This window comes from Mesoplodon densirostris, chromosome 16 (assembly GCF_025265405.1).
Source record: "Mesoplodon densirostris isolate mMesDen1 chromosome 16, mMesDen1 primary haplotype, whole genome shotgun sequence".
In the NCBI taxonomy this organism is placed as follows: domain Eukaryota; kingdom Metazoa; phylum Chordata; class Mammalia; order Artiodactyla; family Ziphiidae; genus Mesoplodon; species Mesoplodon densirostris.
In genome coordinates, this window is record NC_082676.1 from 15,193,003 (window position 1) to 15,214,493 (window position 21,491).

Sequence of the window (21,491 nt, forward strand, 5' to 3'; positions counted from 1 at the left end):
ATGGGTCCCTCCGCAGCGGGGGAAAGAGGATGGCGACTTCGTCGATGCCGGAGTCGGAGAGGAACGCGGCTACCAAAGCGTCAGGTGAGCGTCGGGTGGAGTCAGGTCGCCCCACTGCACCCTGCCGTGAAGTGGGGCCACACTGCGGGGATACCCGGTGGAGAGGTCCCGGGCCGGCGGGGCTGTCCGAATAGGGCCCCGGGGTCCCAGGCCCTTTAGTCGCTCTCGCACTTGCCTGAGCGGAAACCCGGAGCCGCCACAAGATGGCGTCGGGCCTGGAGCGCAGGCAGCGCCGGGGACAGCCCCGAATCTCCAGGCCCCGGGACCGTCGCTGTCAGCCCCCTCCGCACGGGAACCAGGGGAGGGGGGAGCGAGCCGCTGACCCAGGGGGCTTGCGGGCTGTACCACCGACTCTGCACCCGGGGGGGCTCGGGGGACCGAAGGGCTGAGCCACTGACCCCGGACAAGGCCCGTAGAGTGAACCACTTTGCGGGAATCATGGAGGGGAGGAGCAAAGGGTCAAGATTACCCGCCACTGACCACCCTCCGGGGATGGGGGAAGGACCCGAGACTGGGAGGCAAGGCTTCCTGGTCCTGTTTTCCCGAAGCTCCTCTCGCAATACACTAGAAAGCCCCGCCCCGTCGGCGACTCAGTGTTTGCATCTGCGAAATGGGCATATGGGTGCAACTGGGTGCGCCGCGGGGACCCGGGATGAAGCCCACCTGTTCCAGCCCCCGTCACCTCTTCTCGCAGAGTAAAGGCCCCGGACCCTGGGCCCCCCTGTCAGGCCGCCCCCCGAGCCGATGGAGGAGAACGAGGTGGAGAGCAGTAGCGACGCGGCCCCTGGTCCTGGCCGGCCCGAGGAGCCCTCTGAGAGCGGCTTGGGTGTGGGCACCTCGGAAGCCGTGTCAGCGGACAGCAGCGACGCCGCGGCCGCTCCGGGGCCAGCCGAGGCCGACGACTCTGGCGTGGGGCAGAGTTCGGACCGCGGCACCAGCTCTCTGGTATGGACATTGCTGGCCGGCGTGGGTGGTGGCAGGGGCCGCAGGCAGCAGTGCCTGGCGGCCAAGGGGAAGAAGCCAGCAAGGCTTGCTTATAGCTAATATTTGTTTATGGTTTAGTGTGAGCCGGGCACCATGCCAGGCCCTTAGCGTGGATTTTCTCATTTAAGTCTCATACCTTGTAAGGCACATACCACTCTTTTCCAGATCTTACAGGGGAGCAAACTGAGACACAGCGCCAGGATTCAAATCTAGGCTGTGGGCTGACCCACTGCACTACCCACTGTCCTCACTCTTTGGGATGCAGGTGACCAGGTTCAAGTCTTGGCTGTACCACTGATTCACTGGGACACCTCTTTGAACCTCGGTCGTCCATCTTTAAAACGGAGCAGAAATACCTACTCCTGAGGGTGCTCTGTTGTGAGCAACCACCAGACATTTTCTTGGAAACGCTTTGTGAAGTAGTCTCCTGGCTCTGTGATCTTAGATAAGTTACCCAAACTTTTAGCTCTCAGTTTTCTCATCTATAGAGTGGGAATAATAAGTATACTTGCCTCAATAGGTTTTTCTCTCTTTTTTTTTTTGAGAACTAAATGAATTAATATATGCAAAGCAATTAACACAGGGCTCAGCACATGGTAAGCAGCCAATAAGTATCAGCCATTACCGTTGTCATTGTTTGCAAGATAGTGATCATTTTCAGGACATCACATTATAGAGGTGCACAACAGTAGCCCCCACTTCGGGGTCCAGGGGTTTTATTAATTCAGCAGAGATGGACTTAGCATGTGCCCAGCTTGTGCTGGACCCAGGGGATACAGCAGGAGACGAGAGATGTGGTCCTGGCCCTTATGGAGTCTGACCTGGGAGACGTAGCATTGCAGAGTGAACCATAATGTGATGGCGGGACACAGGCGACTATAGCAGTGAGGATGGAGAGGTCCTAACTTGGCTTTGGGGGTCCGGGTCAGCTTCCCAGGAGAGGTACCAGCTGAACGGCAGTGAGGAGGCTGAGTAGGAGTTAGCCACGGTGTGATGCTAGGAAGCGTTTCAGGCAGAGGGAACAGCTTATTTGAAAGCCTGACGAGAATAGCCTCACCTGGCTGTTGTGTCAGGTGTGGGAAACGTGGGGCCTTGTACCTGGCCAGAGCCAGGGACCCTGGCGCTTGTTCTTGGGGAAGCTCTGTGACTAGAGGGTTTCTCTCACTGGTCCTCAATGGGGGTGAGGGCGTGGGTGGCTCCACCTACCACGTCCTTGGGCCAGGGTAGGGGGCAGCCTGCCCTGCCCCATCCCTGGCTCCTAAACTCCCCCTTTGCCTGTTTCCCATCCCCCAGGAGGAGGTATCCGAGAGCAGCTCCAGCACAGACCCCCTGCCCCATGGCTACCTCCCTGATTCATCTTCTGTTTCCCACGGGCCAGTGGCAGAGGTGACAGGTGGCCCCCCAGCCCTGGTGCACTCCAGCGCACTCCCAGACCCCAACATGCTGGTGTCCGACTGCACGGCTTCTTCCTCAGACCTGGGCTCGGCCATTGACAAGATCATCGAGTCCACCATCGGGCCCGACCTCATCCAGAGTGAGTCAGGCCACAGGGGGCAGGAGTTGCCCCATAATGGTTTCCCTGCAGAAGCAGCTGTGCAGACTCAGGCAGATAACCTTACCCCTCTGAGTTTGTAACATGGAAACAGTAACCCTGTCTCATAGTGGTAAACGATGTGGGGATTTAATGAGATAGTACAGTATAGTTCCTGGCATGTGATAAGCACTCAATAACTATAGGAACAGTGATACCTAACTTTGTACCGGAGTCTCTTCTAAATACTTTACCTGCAGTAGTTCATTAATCCTCTTGGTAACCCCAAAGGTAGATGCTGTTATTCTCACAGTCTGGATGAGAAAGCCAAGCCACAGAGGACGTAAACTAATGTACCCGCTGTCATCAGCAAGTGTTGGCGCATGAGCTCAGTGACTCCAGAGCGGGTGCTCATGATTTACCAAACTACTTTCCATTAATAATGATCCGTGTAAGGGTTGTAGCACCTGGAAAAGGCCTGAGATGGCCTGAAAAGCCAGTCCTCCTTTAATGGTTAAAGGTAGACAGCTGTGGACTGGCTACTGGGCCAGCGTGTCACACACAGCAGACCTCTCAACAGCCCTGCCCTGGACGGGAAGTGGGCAATGGGGCAGCGGACTCACAGTTGCACGGGTGAGACAGAATGAGTATGGGCAGTGACAATTGTCATTATCAGCCGTGCATCCCCTCCTCACACCTCTGCCCAGGCTGCATCACCGTGACCAGTGCTGAGGGGAGTGGGTCCGAGACCACACGGTACCTGATCCTGCAGGGACCAGACGATGGTAAGACTCCAGGCGCCAGACCCAGGGAGCCCTGCCGTGGGCGGGGGAGTAGGACAGGGAGGCTCTGCCGTAGACTCACTGTGTGATCTTGGCAGCTTCTCCACTGCCTTGGGCCTCTCAGTTCCTCCACTGTTACTCTGGTGAGGAGTGGGGTTCTAGGATCCCTGGGCCTGCCTGGGAGGGGCAGCTGTAGCTCGTGGCCAGCCTCCCCCTCCACTTCCTCCTCTCTGATTCCCTCACCTTCCCAGGGGCCCCCATGGCATCGCCGATGTCCAGTTCCACCCTGGCCCACAGCCTGGCAGCCATCGAGGCTCTAGCCGATGGCCCCACGTCCACATCCACGTGCCTGGAGCCACCTGAGGAGGTGCAGGGTGGGCCCAGCTCCCCAGCGCAGCCACGCCTAGGTTCTGGCGCCGAGGAGCCAGACCTGCAGAGCCTGGAGGCCATGATGGAGGTGGTGGTGGTGCAGCAGTTCAAGTGCAAGATGTGCCAGTACCGGAGCAGCGCCAAGGCCACACTGTTGCGCCACATGCGGGAGCGGCACTTCTGCCCAGGTGCGTTGATGGTGGCCTGCCTGGCCGCCTGCACAGGTGGGGCTGGGGTGCCAAGAGTCAGACACGGCAAGCTTGTTGTACCGCTAGCAGCTGCCGCCGCCGGAAAAAAGGGACATCTGCGGAAGTGGGGCGCCTCCGCCAGGACCCAGGAGGAAGAGGGCCCAGAGGAGGAAGACGATGATGACATCATAGATGCCGGCGCCATCGATGACCTGGAAGGTAGGCTACCGTGGCTCTCGGGCCTGTCACCCGCACCCACATCTGCAAATACGAGCTCCCCCTGGCCTGTAGGGAGGGCCAGGGAAGACAAACTGGTGCACACGCAGCCATGAGTCCCTTCAGCATAAGATAGAGGAGTTGGAGCTCTGGGACCAGGAGCTTTGTGTGCAGCTGTATGGGCCATGCGCTGAAAAATAGTACTGTGTCCAAGAGGGTCACATTCACATTTGTCTAGCAGAAATAGAATGCAAGCCACATGTGTTTTTTGTTGGCATATTAAAAGTAAAAAGAAAAAGATGAATTTAAGTTCAGTCATATATTTTATTTACCCATTATGTCTAAAATATTATTTCAATATGCAATGATTATAAAAAGTTATTAGTAAGTTTTACGTTCTTTTTTTCATACTAATTTTTGGAAATCTGTTGTGTATTTTATACTTAATTATGTCTCCATTTAGACTAGGCATATTTCAAGTGCTCAGTAGCCATATGTGGCTAGCGATGGAGCTAGTGGCTGCCTCAGTGGATAGCATAGTCCTACTTTGTAGACTGGAGTGACTAGACAGCTGTTTTCTAACAATGGCCGTAAAGTGTATTGAGGAAGGAGTGCTTTTTCCTGATTCACATAAAGGTGCCATCTGAGCTAGTGGTAGGTATTAGGAAAGGTACAGAGAAAGGACTGCAGGGGCCAGAGAGTGGTGCTCACAGTTAGCCAGGGGGACATCAGGAGGGCTTCCCGGAGGAGGCATCACTGGTGGGTTTGAAGGGAGGAACAGGCAGGGATAGGGAAGTGGGCCTCTTTCCAGGGAAGCTGGCTGATGCCCCCCTTCTCTTGCTGTCCCCACAGAGGACAGCGACTATAACCCTGCTGAGGATGAGCCCCGGGGCCGGCAGCTACGGCCCCAGCGCCCCACTCCCAGTACCCCGAGACCCCGCAGGAGACCTGGCCGGCCCCGGAAGCTGCCTCGCCTGGAGACGTCGGATCTCCTGGAAAGTGAGACTTACTTGTGGGAGGGGCTGTGCGGTGGGGCCCAGGGGTGGCCTCGTCCCCTGCTTGCTTCCACGGAGCCCTTGCAGACGTGCTTGCAGGGCAGCACGTCTCAGACCCACCGGGGTGACCTTCAGGCCTCCTTGTAAAGGGGAAAGCTCTCCCATACCAAGCTTGAGAGTTAGGATATAGCAGCTTTCTGAAAAGGCTTTTCGGTGGTAAGCTGTCACAGCACGGAAGTTTGAGTATTTGTAACTGAACTAATAAGATAAGTTTTAAGAATTATTACTCAATGAGAATAAGTCTGAGGCCTGAGACTATGTTGGAGGAGCACGGACTTGGAGCATTACAAGCCGGGGACAGGAAGGACCCGCCGTGGGTGTGAATGCCGGCTCTGCCGCCTACCAGCTGTGTGACCTGCAGCATGTTACTTTGCCTCTTGAATCTCTCGCCTCTTAGGATTGTTTTTTAAGGCTTAAATAGACAGGGAAAAAATACACGGTAGCTGTTTTTGTACATGCCGTTGTGGGTGTTGTATTTTTTTAGTCTTCTTTTTCAAGTAACTTTTTACTGAGGTATATGTGTGGAATAGCACATGTATGCTAAGTGAATCAGCTTAGTGAATTCACAGCTCAATGAATTTTCATAAGGGGAACACACCTGAATAACCTGGCACCCCATTAAGAAACAAAATGTTACCCGCGTTGCCTGTAGCATATAATTTTGAATTTTTAAAACATTACATTGAAATGCTGTTAGTGTTTTTGAATAGGTAACACATTCGGATGTTCAGACGTCAGAGGCTTTGCGAGTGTGTGCGGTGATGTCTCTAACCTTCCTCCCGTCTGCCCTCCCAACTACACAGCCTCCGTTGGGAAAACCAGTGTTTAAGTGTTGCTGTTGCTCCCCAGACCTTAGAACGTTCCCATGAGGTCACTAGAGCAACAATTATATCCACTTGACAGATGGGGAAAATGAGACTCAGAGAGGGGAGTGGCTTTGCCTGAGAACGCACAGCAAGTCGATGACAGAGCTTAGCCTACCCTCAGGTCTCCTGGCCGTGAGGTCGCAGCTCTCCCAGTGCTGCTCCAGACTGTCCCATTTAAGTCGTGCTGTGCTAACAGCCCGTCAGCTGCAGGAGGGGGCATATGTCCACGCTGCCCTCTAACCACGGGCTTCCTGCGTCTGTCCTGTGACCTGACGGGCCCATCAGTGGTCTGTGACAGTGTGTGAGGGGGAGGATATTTTGGCTGGCCTCTGGCACAGCTGTCCACATCTGTCCTGGTGTGTCCATGGCAGGTGTGGAAGGAGAGCCTCTGGTCAGCTCCCAGACTGGACAGAGCCCTCTGGAGCCACAAGACCTCGAGGCACCCAGCTCCTCAGGCCCGGGACGCCTGGTGGCCCTGGGCAAGGCCAACCGGCCCCCTATGGAACCCGGTGTGAGCCAGTCAGATGTGGAGAACGCAGCACCGTCCTGCCAGGACGAGCCGGACGCCCCGCCCCGCCGCCGTGGGCGACCCTCCAGGCGCTTCCTCGGCAAGAAATACCGCAAGTACGGGGGGCGAGCAGAGATGAGGGCTGGGGGCAGGGGGAAGTGGCCAGGCCCCTGGCCCAGCCAGACCTCTCCCCAACACCCTCCTGGCAGGTACTATTACAAGTCGCCCAAACCCCTCCTGCGGCCCTTCTTGTGCCGCATCTGCGGTTCCCGCTTCCTGTCCCACGAGGACCTGCGCTTCCACGTCAACTCCCACGAGGCTGGCAACCCCCAGCTCTTCAAGTGCCTGCAGTGCAGCTACCGCTCCCGCCGCTGGTCCTCGCTCAAGGTGCGGCCGAGGGAAGCGGAGGAGCGGAGGGCAGGGGGAGAAGGGACGCTGGATGGGAGATGGCCCCGAGGGGGAGTGGAGGTCACGGGCACGCGCGGTCACCCTCCTGCCCCGTGTCAGGGTGCGCGTCTGGGCCGAGGGCGCACCGTGGTAGGCCTCACGCTGCATGGTGGCATCACATCGTTTTAGACTTGCTTCACTACCACCACACCTGGCAGATGGCAGTGCAACTGCTTTAATCGAATTCAGTGCGTTAGAAAGTCTCCCAGCAGGTGGCGGTAACGTGTCTCAAGAAAAGGGTTCCTTTTTTTCGTCTCATGTAGCCCGAGGAGGTCATAGGTGTTGAGAGCCCCATTTTACTGACGCAGGAAACTGCAGCTTGGCTTGGCCAAAGTGAGGCGGAGCTGGCCACGGGTGGAGGTCGGGGGCGGCTCGAGCACAGGTGGCCAGAGCCCCTGTGCCTTCTGCGCACAGTGCTTCCTCCCTCAGACCCGGACCTAGAAGTTGTTCTCTGGACCCCTGCGGTAGGGGTGGGGAGTGGGGGTTGTTCCGGGGTGCAGTGGGGAGGGGGCGACTCTACGGCTGTAGGCACAGGGCGGGTGGGCAGGAAGCGAGGCTGCACCCCAACCCCCGTCCTTCTGCTTCTCTCCCAGGAGCACATGTTCAACCACGTGGGCAGTAAGCCCTACAAGTGTGACGAATGCAGCTACACCAGTGTTTACCGGAAGGACGTCATCCGGCACGCGGCCGTGCATAGCCGGGACCGGTCAGTGGGGGTGGGGAAGTGGAGGCCCAGGGTAACCACGGATTCCCCGTTACTGAGCCCCTGCTCAGGGCGAGCCCCTGCTCAGGGCCAGCCCCCTTTGCAGCACAGTACAGATGGGGGAAAGGCAGGGTGATTCATCCTAGATCGCTTGGCTCAGAACAGGGCAGTGTCAGGGTCTAGAGTTCCTTTATTCGGTCTCTTTGCTGCTTCGAGCTTTGTAAACTGGGGACAATCACTATTGAGGGTCTGGTCAGCGGGGGAGGGTCTGGGGTGGGCTTGGGGACAAGATGGTCTGACTCCTGTGCCTTTCTCCCCCAGGAAGAAGAGGCCAGACCCGGTGAGTCTAGGGCCCCAGGCCGGGAAGGGAGCCTGCTTGAGGGCGGCTGGGGGCTTGCAGGGGGCGTGGAGGAGGCACGGCCTCACCCTCTCTCCTCCCCTTTTCTCTCCGCCCGGCCCCTTCTGTGCCTTCCCAGACCCCGAAGCTGAGCTCCTTCCCCTGCCCTGTGTGTGGCCGTGTCTACCCCATGCAGAAGAGACTCACGCAGCACATGAAGACGCACAGCACCGAGAAGCCCCACATGTGTGACAAGGTGGGTGGGGCTGGGGGAAGGGGGCCCGCCTGGGGGCTCCCTCGTCTGACCCGCCTCGCCACCCCTCCCCACAGTGTGGAAAGTCCTTTAAGAAGCGCTACACCTTCAAGATGCACCTGCTCACGCACATCCAGGCCGTCGCCAACCGCAGGTACATCCCCGAGGAGGCCCCTGGGGCTGCGGTGTCCCACCGCGCCCTGTCGCTGAGCTCTCCCCGCTCCGACCACCTCCAGGTTCAAGTGCGAGTTCTGCGAGTTCGTTTGTGAGGACAAGAAGGCGCTGCTGAACCACCAGCTTTCCCACGTCAGTGACAAGCCCTTCAAGTGCAGCTTTTGCCCCTACCGCACCTTCCGAGAGGACTTCCTGCTGTCCCACGTGGCCGTCAAGCACACAGGTCAGGCCAGCCACCCCCAACACACCGTGGCCCCCTGTTGGAGGCTCAGCTCTGTCCTCTTCCTCCCCCTCGGCAGCCCCAGCCCTTCTACTGCAGGGAATCCCCCCGGGACTGTCACTCTAACCTCAGCTGAGATTCCAGTGCAGCCAGCTCTTCTCTGTGTGGCCCAGGGCCAGTTGCTGGCTCTCTCTGAGCCTTTCTTAGTTGTGAAAGGAGAGAATCAGAAGTACCAACCATGGGGTTGGTACAAACGTGAGTTCCATTTGTTCCCTGAGCCCTGTCTGTTCTGGGCCCTGGGGCTTGAGAGAGGTCTTACATAGGCCCTGCCCTCGACAGAGGAAGCCGCTAAAGCAGCATCGCATCTTGGCCCACAGAAGATGGACAACAAAAGTTGGTTCCTTCTCCTCCTCGGTGCCTAGCCCTCTGGCAGACACACTAGGGAAGAAGAGAGAAAGAGAGCTGGGGGGACACTTTGGGAGATGAGTCATAAGAGAAGTATGTGGTCACCTGACCTTGAAAATAGGCACTGGGGAACGCTGTGAGCACAGGGGGAGACCTGGCTCGATTCTGTGCTGGCACACCAAGATGCACAGGGCACGGGTTTCCCTGAGCTTGGGGGCACGTCACAGGGAGTGAATCAGTTGGAGACGTTCTGGGGGTCACAGAAGGCTTCCTAGAGGGGGTGGGCAAGCCCAAGCATCCCTACATATGTGCCTGCAGGCGCCAAGCCCTTTGCCTGTGAGTACTGCCACTTCAGCACGCGACACAAGAAGAACCTCCGCCTGCACGTACGGTGCCGACATGCAAGCAGCTTTGAGGAGTGGGGGCGGCGCCACCCCGAGGAGCCCCCTTCCCGCCGTCGCCCCTTCTTCTCTCTGCAACAGATTGAGGAGCTGAAGCAGCAGCATAGTGCAGCCCCTGCACCTCCGCCCAGCTCCCCAGGACCTCCTGAGGTAAGAAGCTCAGGCAGCAGACAAGGGCGTCAGGAGCGTTGGCTGCAACGCCAGTGTGATGCTCCCTCTCCCAGCCCTGGCGTCCTCACTTGCACACTGAGCACAGCGAAATGACCCCTGCCCCTCTGGATTGTGGTGAAGAGCAGCTGAGGTCACAGATATGTCACCCCTAATCTCAGAGTAGGGGTGGCTTTCCGGTGCTAGTAACAGAGCGTGGAAATATCAGTATCTTGACTATGGTGATAGTTTACTCTTCTCTTCATGTAAAAGAAGTCCAAAGGTCAGCATCCCAGGGCTGATGTGGCAGCTCCTCGATCCGTCGTCAGGAACCAAGCTTTCTCAATACTTGTTCACAGCTGTCCTAGGCATATGACTCCCATTTTTGTGATTGACTTATGGTCCCATATAGCTGCAGGATCTCCAGCCTTCCTAGCCACATCCCAGGCAAGAAGCAGGAGGAAGGGATGGGCGAAGAGCAGAAATGATGCCCGCCATCTATCCATCTTACCTTCCTGGTGAACTTTACCAGAAGCTCCTGCTTAGCCACATGGCCACACTTTACCCAGCCGCAAGGGACGCTGAGAAATATAGTCTTGTAGCTGAGTATGTTGCCTGCCCCCTCCCCTCCCGTCCCCAAAAGATGGACCACCACAATGTGCTGGTAGAACACAGAGGCTCTGGAGTCAGATAGTCTTGTGTTCAAGTCCCAGTTCTGCTACTTACTAGCTGTGGGATCCTTAACCTCAGTCAGTTCATGTGTTGCATGGAGCTGGTAAATAGCTTGAAGAGTGTGAAGATGAAACAAGCCAATAGCTGTAAAGTGTCTGGCACATAGGAGGTGCTTGGTGAATGCACTTCAATCTGAGCTGCCCCCTGTCACACTTGGCCCTATTCCCACCCCGCAGATCCCCCCAGAGGCAGCACCTCTCCAGTCACCTGAGACCTCCCCGCTGCTCTGTTCTGACACCCTGGGTGGTGCCACCATCATCTACCAGCAAGGTGAGTTCTGAGGGACGGTGGGAGCAGGGGCAGGGCTCGTGCCAGTGGGGGCCGGAAGCTGGGGAGGAGGGCGTTGGGTGCCGGTTTTCCAGCCATTTCTAAGGCTCAGGTCCCACCCACCCAGGAGCTGAGGAGTCGACGGCCATGGCCACACAGACAGCCTTGGACCTGCTGCTGAACATGAGCGCTCGGCGGGAGCTGGGCAGCGCGGCCCTGCAGGTGAGCACCTCCCCGGCCCGGCTGTACCCGTGGTGCCAGGTCTGCACTGGACACTGGGAGCGGAGGCTGGTGACGGAGCAGACGTGCCCTGCCCTCAGGGAGCTCCCAGTCACTGGGAGACAGGTCCACTGAAACCCAGCGGGCAGACGCAGAGGAGGGGGACTGCTGTGCCAGGGAGGCCCCGGGAGGGCAGAGGCTCTCCACTCCGCTGTCCGGAGTCACCAGCGGTCTCCGCCATGCTGAGCGGTAAGCACCGCCCGTGCCCATGAGTCTGAACTAGCTTCCCATCTAGCCTAGCACCCTCATTCCATGCCACCTCCCACAGACAGCCCAGAGGCTCCCAAGGCTTTCCTGAGCTCCGACCTCTCACATGCTCCATGCACCTTAAGCCTAGCACATCTTCCTCCAGGTTCATCGTCTTTACTTCTCCCTCCCACTCCCCCGCGCCTCTCCAGGCTTCTCTAAGGCGGAGAGAGGTTTCTTAGCACCTCCGGTCTCCCAGCCTCTTGAAAAGGTGGAGACTGTTTTGAGATGATGAATTCCAACAACTTGGAACAGTGACATGCTGCTGGGGGACAGAGCTCTGTGGAGGGGAGCCTGCTGTTGGACCTGGAATCTTCAGAGGGTTTACTTTGTGGCATTTGGGGGTGTATAGAAGTTTTACATTTTTAGATAGTTCAACGTATCAGGCTTCTATAGTTTTTGCCTGTGGTATCATCCTTAGAAAGGCCTCTTCCCCTCAAGATTATATAAACATCCGTTTGTATTTTCTTCTTAGGGTTTCATTTTTTACACTTAAATTTTTACTCCACCTGGAATTCACTTTTGGTGTGTGCAGAAAGGTAGGGGACTAAGTTTATTTTTTTCCCAGAAGTTGTCCAGTGCAATAAATCGAATCCTCTCGTTTTCCCCAGTGGTTCAAAACATCCCCTTTATCGTGCACTGGATTCCCCCGGGTACAGGAGTCTGTTTCTAGACAAGTTCTGTTCTATTGCTCTGTCTGCCATTCTCATGCCAGTATCATCCATTTTGGTTGGTTGGCTTTTCTGATGACAAAAACATACGCTTGTGAAACCCAAAATGAGCGTTAAGAATTGTTCTCTTCGGAAGGTGAAAGTCCTCAAGGTGCCTCCCCGCCCCTCCGATTCCACTGTTAACAGGTTAATCAGCGTTTCCGCCGCTCTGTCCACGTGCTCACTAACACAGAGACCTCTTGATCCTTAAAAAAGGGGATCACGCCATCTGCACTCACGGGCAGCCTAGCTTTCCTCCCCTCTGCGGCGTGTGAGGCACAGCCTGGCCACACACACGCGTCCCCTCCTTCCTGACGTCTCCACGTCATTCCGTCCTAGGGATGTTCTGAAGCTTATTTCGTCAGTCCTTTACGCGTGGGTGGCTTCCTTGTCATTAACTCAAGGCAGTGCTTCAGTGCACATACATTTTCGGGTGCTCGTAAACATGTTTTTTAGTTGGGGGAAAAAAACGTCTCCTAGAAGTAAATAGAATCAGTGGGTCCCAAGGCGTGCCGCCTCATAAAAAGCTATGTCCGTTACATGACCACCACTAGAGTGTGCTTCCTCACAGCCTCGCCAGCGCTGGGCATCAGTCTTTATAAATCTCTTCCATGTGATGGAAGTATATGTCAGGGTCTTGGTTTATAATTTTGTGATCACAAAAGGGATCGAGTTTCTGTATGTTCATAGACCATTTTATTTCTTCTCTGACGTATGTTTGTGTCCTGTATCTATTTTTCCATTGAATTATTAGTCTCTTTTGTATAACTTTGCAAGGGCTGTTTGTATGTGTGGGAACTCCACTTTTTCTCTCTTGGGTGAATTATTAAAAATACCATCTCCCCCCACCCCCCCAGCTTCTTTGTTTTCTGATCTCATTTTATGGTTTGTTTTTCTGTAGGTTTTAACATATTCTGTCATGATTAGGAAAATCTTCCCACCCCGAGGATTATAGGAATATCCATATTTTCTTTTAATATATCTTGAGTTTTATCTGTTACGTTTCAATCTTTAAAACGTTTGAAGCAGGCTTTGGAGTAGGATGTGAGGTGGAGCTCTGACGATTGCATTTTTTTCTTAAATAGTCTTCCGCTTGTTCCTCAACCTCAGGATTTCTTATCCTTGGCACTTTGGGCCAGATAATTCCTTGCTGAGGGGGCTGTCCTGCTCGTCTGGGATGTTTGGTAGCATCTCTGGCTTCTGCCCCCTAGGTGCCAACCAGTTGTGGCAACCTGTCTCCAGACGTTGCCCAGTGCCCTTGGGGGGCGGTAACGCTCCAGCCTGTTCTTGTTAAGTCTCTTTCCAGTTGCCAGGAACACACAGTTGGGCTCATGTGAATACGTGGTGGTGGCACTGGGTCCCGCCAGACCGTGGGTGAGCTTTGAGGCCCTGAGATAGAAAAGGGCCTTGAACGCCAGCTCCTTTGCCTCAGACCCCGCTCGTAATGCCCGCTGGTGCCGTTGCAGGTGGCCGTGGTGAAGTCAGAGGATGTGGAAGCAGGGTTCGCATCCTCTGGTGGGCAGCCCTCCCCAGCAGGTGCCACTCCCCAAGTGGTAGCCCTCCACATGGCGGAGCCAGGGGCCAGCGTGGCCGCCGAGAGCCAGCTAGGCGCCCCGGACCTACAGCAGATCACCCTGGCGCCTGGGCCATTTGGCGGGGCTGGCTACAGCGTCATCACGGCACCCACCGTGGAGGAGGGCACATCGGCTCCTGGCACACCTTACAGGTGAGGCCTGCTGCCTGTGAGAGCGCCCCCCCAGCCATTTATAGGTGTACTGGGGGGAGTCAGATGAGGACCCCGCCCACCCAAGCCTAGTTGGCAGGAGGTAAATCTCCTAATACACGTAAAACAATTGGGCTGTAGGGGTGTCATGTCCCTTCAGAGGTCAAGAGCCACTTAAGATGTGCCAGGCACTTGACATTCGTGAACTCACCTAAACCATTCCCGTGAGATGCATGTTTCCCTCTCTTTACAAATGAGGATGGAGGCGAAGTAACTCGCCTAAGGGCAGACAGGCTGTAGATCTGACCCTGGTCTCTGTGGTTCCAAAGCCCACGTCCTCCTTGTACGGGACGGTCCCTGAGGTCGTTTTAGGAATGAGCTCAGGCTCCTTAGCGACATTGGAGGCCCTGCAGCTGCACTTGGCTTTCTCTACACTGAGCATGTTTGGGGCAGAAATGTTTATGTTTCTCATGTTCGCTGAACCCCTGGGCAGTCTGAGGAAGCCCTGAATTCAAGTACCGGATTGTTCAGCTGGGATGGGAGTCAGGATCCCTGGGCCGGCACCTGGGCAGCCCAGTCTCTCAGCATCTGCCCTTTACCCTTGGCCCGTGGGTCCTTGCAGCCCTGCCTCCCCACTCGCCCTCTCCTCCTGCCCCACCTGGTCAGACTTGGCCTTGACCCCTGGAGCCCTTCACCTCGCCACCCCCCAGCATGCCCATCGAGGGGGCAGGGATGACCGCTTCTGAGAAGGACGATCTCTGGACACTTGGTCGCCATTTACGCAAGAGGCAGCGGAGGTTCGGCTGGTAAAGGGAGCAGCCAGGGGTCAGCCTGCGGTGCAGTCACTCCTCAGTTGATGCCTTTCTTGGGGAAGGGGACTCCTGTGGCCCTCCATCCTCTCCTGGAACGCTGCCTCACCCCCCCTCCTCTGCCCACAGCGAGGAGCCCCCCGGGGAGGCAGCCCAGGCCGTGGTTGTGAGTGACGCCTTGAAAGAAGCTGGCACCCACTTCATCATGGCCGCCGACGGGACCCAGCTGCACCACATCGAGGTGAGGCTGGGGGTAGCCACCTCTACTCTCCCCATTTCTTCCTCCCTCCCTCTGAGCCTCACACTCCCCTGCCTGTCCACAGCTGACTGCAGATGGCTCCATCTCCTTCCCAAGTCCAGACGCCCTGTCCTCTGGAGCCAAGTGGCCCTTGCTGCAGTGTGGGGGGCTGCCCAGAGATGGCCCTGAGCCCCCGTCTCCAGCCAGGACCCGCCGAGTGGGGGACCCCCAGGGCTCTGCCTCCCCACCTCCTGCTGCCAGTAAAGCCCTGGGCCTGGTAGTGCCCCCCTCGCCACCATCTGCAGCCACTGCGTCGTCAAAGAAGTTTTCCTGCAAGATCTGTGCCGAGGCCTTCCCCGGCCGAGCTGAGATGGAAAGTCACAAACGGGCCCACGCCGGGCCCAGTGCCTTCAAGTGCCCCGACTGCCCCTTCAGTGCTCGCCAGTGGCCCGAGGTCCGGGTAGGTGCCCCCGTCCCTCTGCGGGCACCCGTTTGTGTAACAAGCCTGGACTGAGCACCCCCCCAGGCCAGGTCCTCCGCTCCCCGCTGGGGCCAGAGATGACTCAGCAAGGCCCCAGCTCTCAGGGGGCTCAGTCTGGCGGGGAGGCACACCAGGTGGTGACTAACACCCGACAGTGTCCCCGGTGTGAACTAAGTGCGCACGGCGGAGCACAGATGGGGAACGGGTCACGTGGACTTGGGGTGCTGGGGGGACGCCCCAGAGGTGACGGCTGAGCTGGGCCTGCAGGAGCAGAGGGGCGGTGGCGCGAGGCAGCTGGGGAGACTTGAGTCGTCCAGGACACTGAGGGCACAGGGTCCCAGGGGGGTGCGGGGGTTGGTGTGGAGCAGGCCAGGTTCCGGGGACTCCGTCTGTTCACGCGAAAATCATCGGTTCTCAGATCCGAGCGCGTGCTGAATCCTCACAGCGGCTCAGTGAGGGGAGCGGGGCCCGGAACCCAGAGTGTCAGAGCTGGGGGCGACCTTCAGAGGCCCCCCTTTGAGCCTGTACGTTTCACAGGGTTGAACTGAGTGTCAACAGATGCGGGGCTTTCCGAGCGGCCTCACGATGGGGCCTGTGGCTCTTCCCTTCAACACCTAGCAGTGCCAGACCTTGGTCTGGCTTGTACTTCTCACTCAGCTCCTCCCAGACCCACCGCGCCTGAGGTCGGGGTCCCTGGCTCCCCTGTCCGTGGAGAGCCATGTGTCCTGACCCACCTGGTGCCCCGACTCCGCCCCACCCGCAGGCCCACCTGGCGCAGCACTCAAGCCTGCGGCCCCACCAGTGCAACCAGTGCAGCTTCGCTTCCAAGAACAAGAAGGATCTGCGGCGCCACATGCTGACCCACACCAACGAGAAGCCCTTCGAGTGCCACCTCTGCGGGCAGCGGTGAGACCGGGTGCAGGCGGGCAGGGGCTGCCGGGCACGTGTGGTGGGGCCGCCCCTGAGCTGCCTTCCTTCGCCCTCAGCTTCAACCGGAACGGGCACCTCAAGTTCCACATCCAGCGGCTGCACAGTCCCGATGGGAGGAAGGCGGTGACCCCGACCGCACAGGCCCCGGCCCAGACCCCCAAGACCCCCACCCAGACCATCATCCTGAACAGTGACGAGGAGACGCTGGCCACGCTGCACAGTGAGTGGCGCCTGGGGCCCCGGGGTGGACAAAGGACTTGAGCCGCTGCCCCAGAGGGCACCCTTGGGCCAGGGCGGGGCCGGAGTGTCTCAGGTTCCCCTGGAGCCCCTGAGCGAGCGTCCACCCCTCCCTGCCCAGCTGCACTCCAGTCCAGTCACGGGGTCCTGGGCCCAGAGCGGCTACAGCAGGCACTGGGCCAGGAACACATCATTGTGGCCCAGGAACAGACAGTGACCAATCAGGTGAGAGCCTGGGCTGGGGGCTCTGCGGGCAGGTCATGGGCAGGGGTGAGGGCACACAGAAGTCTGAAGCTAGAGCTGGCCTGGCCCTGACAGGAGGAAGCCACCTACATCCAAGAGATCACTACAGCAGATGGCCAGATGGTCCAGCACCTGGTGACATCTGACAACCAGGTGAGCTGCTGCCGCCACCTCAGCCCCGAGTGCCCGCCCTCCTCCCCCCAACCCCCATTCCCAGGAGGGGGTTGGGGGAACAGTACTTCCCAAACTCCTCCTCCAGCTGCCATTGCTCACGGGGTGTCCCTGAACCCCCTGCTCTGCCTTCCTCGCTGAGCTCCCAAGGAGCGGGGCCCCAGCACCTGCCTCTTTTCCCCCCTTCCTCAGGTACAGTACATCATCTCCCAGGATGGAGTCCAGCACCTGCTCCCCCAGGAATACGTCGTGGTCCCAGAGGGCCATCACATCCAGGTAGGCCAGGCCTGGGACGCGGGTGAGGAGTGAGAATCCTCTGCCCTCCTTTGAGAATCGCTGGATTGGCTTCCTCTCTCCAGGTACAGGAGGGCCAGATCACACACATCCAGTACGAACAAGGGGCGCCGTTGCTTCAGGAGTCCCAGGTAGGGCCCTTGGGGACCAGGTGGAGCCAGGGCCGTGGGCAGGGGTCCTGGTAAGGCTACATCTCATTGCCTGTTTCCTCCAGATCCAGTATGTGCCAGTGTCCCCAGGCCAGCAGCTTGTCACACAGGCCCAGCTCGAGGCTGCAGCCCACTCGGCTGTCACAGGTCTGGGGCTGGACCCTGCGGGTCTTGGGGGCCTGGGGCCCAGGCCGAGGTCCTGGGCCTCAGGCTCACCATCCTCTCCCCTCCCCTGGCAGCGGTGGCCGATGCTGCCATGGCCCAAGCCCAAGGCCTATTCGGCACGGAGGAGGCAGTGCCTGAACACATCCAGCAGCTGCAGCATCAGGGCATCGAGTACGACGTCATCACCCTGACCGATGACTGAGCCCCAGGGGCCCAACGAAGACCATGGATATTGGGGCCAGCCCTGCTCGGGGTGGGGGGCCCACTGGGACTCCCTTGCTGCTCCACCTAGGATCTCCAGATACTGAGCAGCCAGCATCCTGTAACTCCTGGGGAGCCAGACCTGGGCTGCTGGGGCTAGGGGACAGCCGTGGGCCCCAGCCAGGACACGCTGGGGGCCCCAGCCTGCAGGCAGGCTTTGGGAGAGAAATTTATTTTTGTTTGGATGGACCCACTGGTCCCTCAGTCTCAATAAAGGGACCAGAGTCCAGCCTTGGCCAGCTCACTTTGTCCATGTGCTGCTACAGCCAGAACCAGGCAAGGATTTAGGAAGGAGGAGGAGCCCACCACAGCCCACAAGGGTGCAAACAGGTGGAAGCTGCCCGGTCCCGCAGTGCATCTTGGCCTGCCTCTGTAAGTACAGCGGCCCAGTAGGGCAGACCCTCGGGGCAAAGGCCTGGTACTGGGAGAGATGGCTAAGCTGGTGAAAGCCCCACAGCATCTTCAGACCCTGCTTCCTCCCCAGCCTCGGGGGAGCACTGGCTCCTTGCCTAGAGGTCCTCAGAACATAGCCAGGTGCCTGCACAGAGGCCACACGCCTCTGACCTGCTCTTCCTCCTGACCCTTGACTGGAAAACGTACCTGGCTGCCCACTCACTGTGCTGGCTCCAGGACCAGCAGGCATCTAGGTTTCTGCCTGGACACAGCTACCTGCCCTCTGCTCCCCAAAGGGATCAGTGAAGCTGCTATCAGCTGTGGGAGTTTGGGGCTTGCAGATTATTGATGCAGGGAGGGCTCTGGACCCTTGAGACCTCCTGGGCGTAGGCACAGGCCACCAGGGACCCAGTTGTGGGGACAACAGGATGAGAAGTTAGTAAGATACCGGAGCCCTGGGTTGGGTGCGCAGGCCCAGGGCTTATGAGAAGGTGAGCCTGGACCTAGCGGGCTGTGGTCCCACAAGTTGCTCCAGGTTCCTCAGCCTTCTCTGCCCTCAAGACCCTCACACATTCTTGAGGGGGGAGGTGGTTCTGTATTTCCTTTTACAAATGAAACAAGGTGGCAACACGATGGGGGCGGGGGAAGGAAGGGAAGGCACGGGGCCTATTTACAGGGGACTTGGAGTGAGTTTGAGGTGGGAGGCTGGGGGGATGCGGGCAGGGAGGGGAAGCCCTGGCGGAGCTGTCATCTTCCTATGTCATTGGCAGTCTGGGTCCTGCCGCCACCCCAGAAGGAGGGTCCTGGGAGCCACTCAGCCCCAAGAGGCCTGAGCGCCAGCAGTCCAGACCAGCACCCTGGGGCTCCTCCTCCCCGCAGGATGTGTTAAGTGGAGTGAGGCTCCCGGCTGGGGCCCTGCTCGCGGCCTGAGTCCCGGTCCTTGGCCTCCGAGGAGGACGACGAGGAGCCCACAGAGCCGTGGCTGCGGCCCGACTGCCGGTAGGCGGCGCTCAACTCCTGCAGCCGCTCGGGTGTCGGCCCCCACTTGGCAAATCCAGGGTCGTTCTGTAGGAAGAGCACGGCCGTGCTGTGGACGGCCTTGTAGTGCATTTCCTCCCTGCGGGCAGAGGCAGCGGCTCAGGGAGGGGCCCGGCCCGGCAGCCCAGCCCCCCTGCCCCGCCCGCCCAGCACCCACTTCTTGCAGACGTGCTGGGCGCCGCTGCGGTACTCGTGCTCGAAGGCCGGCAGGACCAGCTGGTGGCGCTTGAAGCGGTTCTGCTCCATGCGGGTGAGCGCCGGGGTCGGGGGTTCCCGCCACTCGGGGATGAACACGACGAAGGACAGAGGCTCTGGCGAGCTCTCGAGCAGTTTCTGTGGGAGGGGGCCACGGTGGCCATCAGGGCCTGGCCCTCCAGCGGCCGGCCATCTTGCTCGCCGCCCCCCACCCATGGCGACACACCCACCTCAAAGTGAGAGACCATGGCGTCCATGAGCTCCTCGCAGAAGGGAGGGTTGGCCTCGAAGGAACCGCTCAGCGGGGAGAAGTCCAGGCAGGGCCTGGGGACAGAGGTGAGCATTTCAGGTCCCACCAGGACCCAGTCCCTCCACCAAGAACAGGCGCTGCCCCCGTGTGTAGGCAGCCACGTTGGAGAGATGGCTCAGACCCAGAGTCACCCTTAATTTGTTCTGGGACAAGGTGTGGCCACCTCTGTTGAATGGATGAGGACACAGAGGCTCAGGCTTGGTGGCCCAAGTCCACTGAACTGGTTAGTGGAGGAGCTGGAGCCCCAGTCCAGTTCTGACCCCAGTGCCACCACAGCACGAGCCACACCCAGGAATCCCCTGCTGCTGAGCTTCCCCTCTCGCCCGCACCCCAGGCCCCCGCCACGCCTCTCACTCCTCTCAGTGCCCGGAACCAGGCGCTGCTGCTCCACACCTGGGCTAATTCTCTTGAGGGCCACAGGCTGGGTGAGGGCGTGGCACAGGCTCCCACGCACTGAGCCACATGTCCAAGGTCACACAGCTGGTGAGGGGGTGGGGGCAGGGATTCCACCCAAGACTGCCCAGCTCCAAAGCCCTCAAGCCTCGGGAAGCAGCGGACCCAGGCGGGCTCTGTGCTCTGGAGGATGGCTGCCTGGGCAATAGGGAACCCACCGGGCCCGGACCCTCACCCGCGGGAGCCGAAGTAGCCGTCCGTGTCGGGGAAGGCGGAGCAGTACTGGCGAAAGTAGCAGTTGAGGGGTGAGGCAAAGCACTCGAAGCTGACGCCGAAAAGTCGGTGGAGGGCCTCGAAGACGTGCACGGGCAGCGACCCCTGCAGGCCTGTCCCCTCGTAGAGGCCCACGCCGAACATCATCTGCAGAGCAGCCGTGCTCAGCCTCTGGGGCGCAGCCTCCCCCCGCTCCAGAGAAGCCCCCACTCCAGCTGCCCCAGGCCCGTACCTGGTACCGGCGGAGAAGACACCAGACTCGGGGCAGGAACCTCTCAAAGGCAGAATCGTCGATGCAGCTGTACCGGTAAAGGAGCCACTGTAGGACAGAAAGCAGGGGGCTTCAGCAGCAGCCCTTCCCTCCCTCGTCACTGCCTCCTGCAGAGGACTCCAGGTCCAGAAAGATCAGCCCTCACATCCCCCTCCTGGGGGCACCTGCCTCCCCCATCCCCCAGCTCTTACCAGCTTGCTGAAGTAGTTGCGGCTGACCTTGACCATCTCGCCCTTATACCGGATGCAGACCACGTTATTCTCCACGTGCATTTCCACGCTGGGCATGGGAGGCGCAGACACGGCCAGCCGTACTGGGTAGCAGTACACCAGGCGGGGCTCCACCTCAGGGGCCTCCACCTCCTCTGTGGGCAGGAGAAGAGTTAGGGGCCGCCAACTCTCACCCTGGACAGCCTCAGTGCCTACCGAGGGCCAGGCGCTTCACACGCGCATCCCAGCAACCAAGGGCGGTAAGTCTCACCCTGTGGAGGAGCAAACTGCAGCTCAGACAGTTCGGTAACTAAGGAAACAGCTAGGCGACTGGCAGGCGCAAGAACCGGTGGCCCACGTCAACACGCTCCGTGCTGACTCGGGCCCCCGGGCCACCGTGCCTTGGGGCCTGGTAGGCGAGCTGTGGGTTTGCTGCCAGGCAGAAGTATGAGACCTGCACTGCCTTCATCATCATAGTCACAATACCTTATTTAGGGATCTTTTGGGGCCCAGCACTTTAGTTCCCACGGAATCCTCACATGCTCCTGGGGCCAGGTGACACACCTCAGTGAGGCTTGCAGAGAACGGATGTGAAAGCGGGTCCACCTAACTACTTACCCCTGGCCTGTCTCACTCTCCCTCCTCCGGCTCTCCCTTTCTCATCCCTTCTCGTTTCCTAGAGGAGTGCTAAAACCCCAGAGCCGAAGGTCACAGCAGGTCTCGCCCCAAGCACTGCCGCGAGAAACAGGCTTCCCCAAACCAGTCGGCGGCCTTGAGGCTCAGCCTCACTTGTCCCTTCAGTCAGGGCCCGGGATGCTGAGTTGATGG

General features: G+C 58.9%; 2 protein-coding genes across 6 annotated transcripts in view; one reads left to right on the top strand and one right to left on the bottom strand.

The window, feature by feature from the left end:
* Positions 1–18,608, top strand: ZNF335 (zinc finger protein 335). 2 transcript variants are annotated; one of them, XM_060120230.1, is made up of 28 exons: positions 1–84; positions 755–1,005; positions 2,338–2,578; positions 3,283–3,360; positions 3,609–3,914; positions 4,002–4,133; positions 4,983–5,129; positions 6,423–6,675; positions 6,769–6,946; positions 7,600–7,712; positions 8,031–8,049; positions 8,186–8,302; positions 8,377–8,453; positions 8,536–8,696; positions 9,417–9,649; positions 10,555–10,648; positions 10,773–10,867; positions 13,347–13,606; positions 14,542–14,653; positions 14,736–15,110; positions 15,895–16,037; positions 16,118–16,281; positions 16,420–16,523; positions 16,617–16,694; positions 16,905–16,988; positions 17,072–17,137; positions 17,221–17,302; positions 17,395–18,608. In XM_060120230.1, exons 2-28 carry the CDS (start codon positions 805–807, stop codon positions 17,520–17,522), a joined length of 4,041 nt encoding a protein of 1,346 aa, XP_059976213.1. In that variant the 5' UTR covers positions 1–84; positions 755–804; the 3' UTR covers positions 17,523–18,608. The 2 variants fall into 2 exon arrangements, with proteins under 2 accessions (XP_059976213.1, XP_059976214.1); XM_060120231.1 differs by having other exon boundaries at positions 4,005–4,133.
* Positions 18,547–21,491, bottom strand: part of PCIF1 (phosphorylated CTD interacting factor 1) — a 26,306-nt gene continuing 23,361 nt past the window's right edge. For all 4 annotated transcript variants that reach the window (XM_060120235.1, XM_060120233.1, XM_060120232.1 and 1 more), the window contains 6 exons: positions 20,646–20,818; positions 20,416–20,502; positions 20,146–20,330; positions 19,438–19,531; positions 19,170–19,345; positions 18,547–19,091 (listed from right to left, as the gene is read on the bottom strand). In XM_060120235.1, the coding sequence (XP_059976218.1) occupies positions 18,860–19,091; positions 19,170–19,345; positions 19,438–19,531; positions 20,146–20,330; positions 20,416–20,502; positions 20,646–20,818 (947 nt within the window). In that variant the 3' untranslated portion in view covers positions 18,547–18,859. The remainder of the gene's footprint in view (positions 19,092–19,169; positions 19,346–19,437; positions 19,532–20,145; positions 20,331–20,415; positions 20,503–20,645; positions 20,819–21,491) is intronic.